The sequence below is a fragment of the Fringilla coelebs genome, assembly GCF_963513975.1.
Source record: "Fringilla coelebs genome assembly, chromosome: 3".
Taxonomy (NCBI): Eukaryota; Metazoa; Chordata; class Aves; order Passeriformes; family Fringillidae; genus Fringilla; species Fringilla coelebs.
The window spans coordinates 48,740,176-48,746,771 of record NC_140030.1 but is presented as its reverse complement, the minus strand read 5'-3'; the positions used below and the strand labels follow the sequence as shown (position 1 = coordinate 48,746,771).

The following is a 6,596-nucleotide window of genomic DNA, read 5'->3' as shown; positions in this document are numbered from 1 at the left end:
TTTTGTGAGAAACGATCTTGACCCATCACAAAATCTTCATAAATGAATACACATTCTAAATTTAAAAACTATTCATAGCAGGGTCAGCTTTGGAATACATTTTCTTAAAAGAATGGCAGAGTCATGCTTGCTGATAATTCTTTGTCATCCACTTGCCATATTTTTTCCCACACAGAGATAAATTTGATTAGAAGTGTTTTTCATGCCTTAGAGAGCTACAGCTCTTTGGTTTTATTCAGAGAGGCTGCTTCATAGAAAGCAAATTAAGTTACAACTTTTAACATTGTGGGCTGTATATCATTTAGAATAATGTACAATGAAATGAAAAATAATGGTTGAGGTCTGGTCCCATTGCAGATAATGGCAAAACTCACATTAAATTTGAGCAAAGTGGGATCTGTTTGTTTGAACAAATAGAGGAAGTCTCTATTCTGTCAATCCTTGACAGAGCCTTATTCCTCTCGTTAATTTGTTTTCAGATGTAGTGTGTTGCAGCCCCAAATTTGGCTAATAAATAAGCAACCCTCATCACCAAAGCACTTGAAAGTATACTTTTAATGTTTTTCTAGGGTAGAGATGGATTACTGGATCAGCCTTTTGGAAATAAATAGCCAGAGTTTTCTCATTACAGATGCAAAAAGATTTCAAGTTGGAAAATGCAGAATCAAATGTAACTCTATGTCTTCATGGATTTATGGTTTAAGATAATAGACAAAACCAGGAAAGTGATTAATCTATAAGAGTAAACAATTTTGTCAAGAGTAAAATTACGCACATAATTTATTTTCACTGAAAAAAAAAGGCAATTTGCAAATTAGAGAAACAAAATGGAAGTGCTGATTAAAAGGAATATAAAAAAGCTACAAAGTGGTAGTAATATGTTCCATTTTAATGTGCAAATGGAAAGAAATATAGCTGAAAAGACAGCTGTAATAAAAAAAATCACTGCGCTTTATTTCAGTTTGTTACCTTAAAAAAACTCTACAACTTTAAGATGGTTAGTCATTTAAATTATTCCCCAAGAACAGATTTAAAGCAATATGCTTTTAGTTTTCTGCTAACTTCTTTAAAGATCCCATTATTTGAATATTTTACTTTGCTGAAAGGTTTGACTTGCTTTATCATAATGCATTAGGAAGTTTTTCTAAGCAAGGTGATAATGTCGAATATTTAAAGTAGCATACATTAAATGCAGCAGTATAGCTTCTGTCTTGAAAAAGATAATACTGTATGGAAAGTGATGCTACAGGCATCATAGATTATTTAATTACAATTCTTGTATTTTATACCTTAATTTCTAATTTCTTTACATGGAGTTTTTCATTTCCTTTTACAGAATTCAACACCATTATGAACAAAAATGTTTGTTTCTATTGTGATCTCATTAAGAAAAATCACTGTCTTTTTCAATTTCCAATTTCAACTGACTCATATTTCATTAAAAAAACTCTTGATGGATATTGCCTTGAAATATTCTTTTTTTCCCCAGTAGAGCTGTTCAGACTACAGTTCTCTGCATGACGTAGGGGAATGGTTTCAAACACCATGTATCATCAGTAGTGAAGACTGAGTCTCAGTGATGTTCAGTCCTTGTCTCTGAAATATGAACTAGCATATTTATGTGTTGAAGGAGGGTTCATTTTTCTGAAACTCCTAATTTTTATGTATTCATGCCAATTCTTCCATACAGAGCACATACAAACCAATAATTGTAGGAACTATCTGTAATGAAAACTCATACAGAATAATTTTTGAAGGCAGGTAACACAAATAGAACTTCTATCAAAACAAAGGTTTTGAAATATTCTGGATTCAAATCTTATCTGTGCTTATTTTATACAACTTAGTCTGATACCTTAATTCATGCAGAATCAAGGTATCAGACCTTAATTCTGATAGAATTAAGATAGATATAGATAGAGCAGGACCTGATTCTAAAATCACTTCAATTAATGTCAGTGTTGCAGATTAGTTTCGTACTAAGTTTGCTAAAGGATTTAATGTTAGCACATTATTCTTCTCTCCATTCAGTCAACTAAGAAAAATATGTTTCACCACCACGTTTAAACAGGATTGTTTTGTAGAATAAGGCCTAAGGGATATTGACTCTAAGTTAATTAGAATTTGATTTAATGGATTTAGAGGACTTCAAATTAATTGTTTAAGCAGGTGCAAGGCTCCTTGCAAGAGTTTTACTTATACTGAACTTTACAGGCAATATATAGGATGTAAAAAGTAACTTCAGATATCTGTCATCCTCAAACCTATAGCATCAGTGTACACTCTTTTCTTTATGGAACAAGGAAATATACATTAAAAGCACTGGGAAATTACCTAACATGAAGGAGGAAAGTACTGCTTGATTGAATAGATTTGCTCTGTTTTCTGAAGTCAAAGTTTGTATAGTCCTGTCAGACACAGCTTTTAAATGACCAGTCTTTGTTTCAAGGTGTTGCATATTTTAGGATATTACTTACAATATTATGTTCGGTGTTTTTTTAAGTATAGGGACCAGAATACTAAATTTCAGTACTCATACTGTAAATGTGCCATTCTGGTTATAATAAATCCATCTTTTTTGCTAGCTAGTGCTGGCTGCATGAAGGAGGTGAGACTCTTGCATTCTTCTTAAAGCACTTTTGCCAATAAAATTAATCAATATCTCTGATTAAGTCTTTTATGGTCACTCTGCCTCCAGTGGCTTATGGTTTTGAACAATTTCTGCTCTGATATTCAGACTTCTAAACAAATTAAATAAAGACAGAGAAGGCCAAAAAGCAATGCAGAACTCTTTGGTCTCGATTTGCGAAAAACGGAAAATATAGTGGGATGCAAGACAAAAGAAATAAGCCAAAGAATAGGTAATGCAAAGATTTTTCTGTCAAATTATATGTAATTCAAATGAGGAGGATTTGGACAACAGTTTATATTGAAAAGCCCCTGAATATATGTTATTACCCTCATTTGTTCCAAACTGTGAATATGAAAATCAGGATTATGGGATTTATCAGATTTTATTTTTTTCTGTAAAATCAGTAAGAACATTTTTATTACTTGCTAATTTTCTTTTCTTGCCTGTAATAAAATTATATAGTCTCTTAACCATTAAAAGAACTTCTTTATTTTCAGAAATTCAGTGAATCCTCAATAAAGTCACTAGGATGGGAACAAAGACCCTTGCAGAAGCTGCTGCAGTGTGGCCACCACAGCTCACTTACTGTCCTGTCCCAAATGGGATAGGAAATCCGCTCAGTGGTTCTCAGCAACTCCAATCTTATCTCTTTTTGAGAAGTCTTTTAAATCTGATTAATGATTTTAATGGCTATTTGTTAAAGTCTACTTGGTTAATACATAGAACTGGTCCTGAAGATCAGGATGAAAAGAATCTGATTTATAGTTATTGATCACTTCCAAAAAAAGTCTTTCTGGTCTTCTAAAGCCAAGCAGGGACACAGATTGAGGGAAAAGATTAATTTAATGCCTGGAGCTCTTTGAGATAAGGTAGTCATACACACAACTATGTGTAGGATTAAGCCCTGTTGTAGCTCCAGTTATAAATACTTACCTGAGTGGTCTCAATGAATGCAGTGTGATTTCTAATGTGTTTGTATATTGGTTCCTGAGTGTAAAAGTGGGACTAGGTCCTGAAAATGGTTGTGCATTGTGCGGCTTGATTCTGAATAATGCAAATGGCTTTGTTGTCCTGATGAAACTATTCTGGGCAGTAAATGAGTTTTTAAAGCTTTTTCAAATTAATGCCCAAGTTGCCAGAACCAAAAACCATTACAGGAAAAGTCAATCAAATATACAAACTGAAAATTTTGAGATTACTTAGTAGTAGTTATGTAAATGTAATCAATTCTTGTAACAAGACTTATGAAGAATTTCTTTATCAATATAGGCTTTTCTTTCCTTTGGATAGTGTTATTCACACCAAGGAAAAGCAAATATCTCTTGGATATCTTTGTTCTTGCTATTATGTGGTTAATAACCACTGATGAAAAATAATTTCCAGTGATGCTTCAGAAATTAAATAAGATTATAATAATCTGCCAAATCAGCATACCTTTTTTGTTATCAGACCCTAAAGATGATGAGGTTTAGTAGTGACTTGATGTGTATGGTACTTCCTCCTTTATTTAATTTCTTTTGCAGTATTGCAGAAGTGTGTGAAGCAGTTCCCCATTCCTCTTCAGTGGAGATGCACCTGATACTGACATTATCACTTTCAATGGAGATATCTTTTAGTCATCCCACAGTCTCTAGTTTGTCAGTAGCCTTCTGCCTCTGCCACTGGTCTCCTCACTCAAATGAATGAGAGACATGATGAAAGCAAGTAACTTTGGTTTCTGATATTTAGGTGTTTTCTTTCTAGTAAAATGAAACCACAGAAGTCAGCTTCCTGACCAAAAAATAAAAAAAAAAAAAAAAAAAAGAAGAATATAGGACTCAGTTTTTTTAATCACCAGGAAGTTATAGGTCTGTGTGTGAGTTTCGATTGATCTCAATAAATAGACTTTGATCTGTAAGTTTGTCTCTTACTGAAATGCCACTACTGTGTGCAGACAGGCTATCGCTGTATCTTCTGTGCTTCCTGCTCCTGTTCCCATCAGTCGCCCAGGCTGTGGTGATTTCCAGGGGTTACAAAGCTTGGGTTGCACTGCTGTGATATGATGGCCAACCCTCCAGCCTGCTTTGCCACAGCCACACACTATCCAGACACCTATGCTTGGTCTGTATGCTGGGTTAGAGATACTTTAGAAATGGGAATATACTGGTCAATGCAGTGTCATTGTTTACAAGCTAACTGGAAAACAGCCATTATTTTTATATAGGGTTGATTTAATCAGCCAGCCACCTAGAAAAATGCTTTTTGGCTAGTGCTTTGGTTTTCCTTAAAATGCAGAATAAGGAATGCCGTAAAATATCCTGCTTTATTACTGTAAGCCATATCTATTTGGCTTTCCTTGTAAAAAGTGCCCATCCCAGCTGAATAAAAAAAATTTTAAAAAGCCATAGGGTTTGTTTGAAGGGCGGGTACTTGGCAGGGAATGCACCTGGGTGTGAGTGAGGACAGGAGCCACAAGTGCACTCCTGCTGAGGGCGTCTGCCAGTCTCAAGGGAGCAAAGGCTTCCCGCTGCGAACTGAAACCAGTACAAACCAGGAAACAAAAGGAAATATTCATTCAAGCTGTCCACATCAGACTGCTGAGGAAGCAGGCAGGTCAGTTTGGTTAATCATTGCCAAGACAGACATTCACCACTGATCATATGACCAGACCACATCTGAGATAAGAAAACACCCATCCCGAGCAGAAGGAATTGAAAAGCCTCACTTATTCTGGCTTCATTGTTTTGCTGTAACAGAAGAGGCTTGCACTTTGCTGCTGTTCCCAGAACTCAGCCCAGCACAGCTGTTGTGTTGCTTTCCTTTTTCTGAAGAGGAAGTGAAAAATTCCCTTCATACGTGTACTGGCACTTGAATGCTTAGGTTTCACTCCCTAACTGGGAGCCGTCTGTAATGAGCTCTCCGTGGGACCCAGAGAGGAGCTTCCAGCTGTGCCAAGAGTTGTTTCATTTTATGCCAAAGGAGAAGGGGGACAAGAAGTCTGCAAAAAGCTAAGATGTGGATAGTGCAAAAATTGGTCTAAGGGTCTTGCAACCAGGAAAAGCAAAAGAAAAGCAGAAGTGACAAAGAATCAAGATGGGAAACTTCTTCCGGAAGCACTGTCCCTGTTTGGAGCCTTACCTTCCCTGCTTATTCTTTGGGACAAACGGTGAGCAGGAAGACAAAGGAGGCCAGGTCTTCGCCAACCTTGCTGTGATAAAACCTGACCTACAAGCAGGACAGAAGGACTTAGAGAGCAAGATAAGAGAGAAACCTTTACCTCCACTGCCTGGCCAGGATCTAGCGAACATTTGCAACTTTGTGGCATTGTTTGATTATGACGCTCGCACTGAGGATGACTTGAGCTTCCGAGCTGGGGATAAGCTGGAGGTGCTGAATGCATCCCATGAGGGATGGTGGTACGCCAAGCTCCTCCTGCCAGAGGGGTCAGTCTGTCCTGGCCGCAAGCTCACGGGCTACATCCCTGCCAACTACATAGCTGCTGACCAGAGCATCGAAGCTGAGCCGTGAGTAACCCACGTTGTGTGAAATGAAACTCTTCTGTGTTATGTTAAATGGGTTTGAGACAGATCATGGCCTTTTCTCTTGCTGGGTATTACCCTGCCACACAACCTCAGGTGGTCCTAGAGGTGGTAGCACTAGTTGGCACGGGCAAGGAAAAGACACCGTGGTCACAGGAAAATAAATTATTGAAGGCAGAGTGTGGAGAGGTTTTATTTTGTTTTAAATAATTTCCTTCTGTGACATACACTAATCAGTTGTTTAAAAATCACCTGGGAAGATAAAGTTGGTTACTGCTGTGGTGGTTCATTACTTTTATTTGTACAAGAATAAGTGTGTTTCAGATGATACCCAGAGAGTAGAAATATATGACCCATGCCCGGAATAAGTGTTCAGCTTAACTAGCTGCAAAGTTACCAGCTAATCAGTTAAAGCAAGCTACCTTTACACCTTTTCATCTTCTAAA

At 36.9% G+C, this 6,596-nt stretch overlaps 1 protein-coding gene across 1 annotated transcript in view; it reads left to right on the top strand.

The window, feature by feature from the left end:
• Positions 1-5,704: 5,704 nt before the first annotated feature.
• Positions 5,705-6,596, top strand: part of FRK (fyn related Src family tyrosine kinase) — a gene marked incomplete at both ends in the record, with an annotated part of 46,888 nt that continues 45,996 nt past the window's right edge. The window contains one exon of the mRNA XM_084202624.1: positions 5,705-6,135. Coding sequence (XP_084058750.1) covers positions 5,705-6,135 — 431 coding nt within the window. The remainder of the gene's footprint in view (positions 6,136-6,596) is intronic.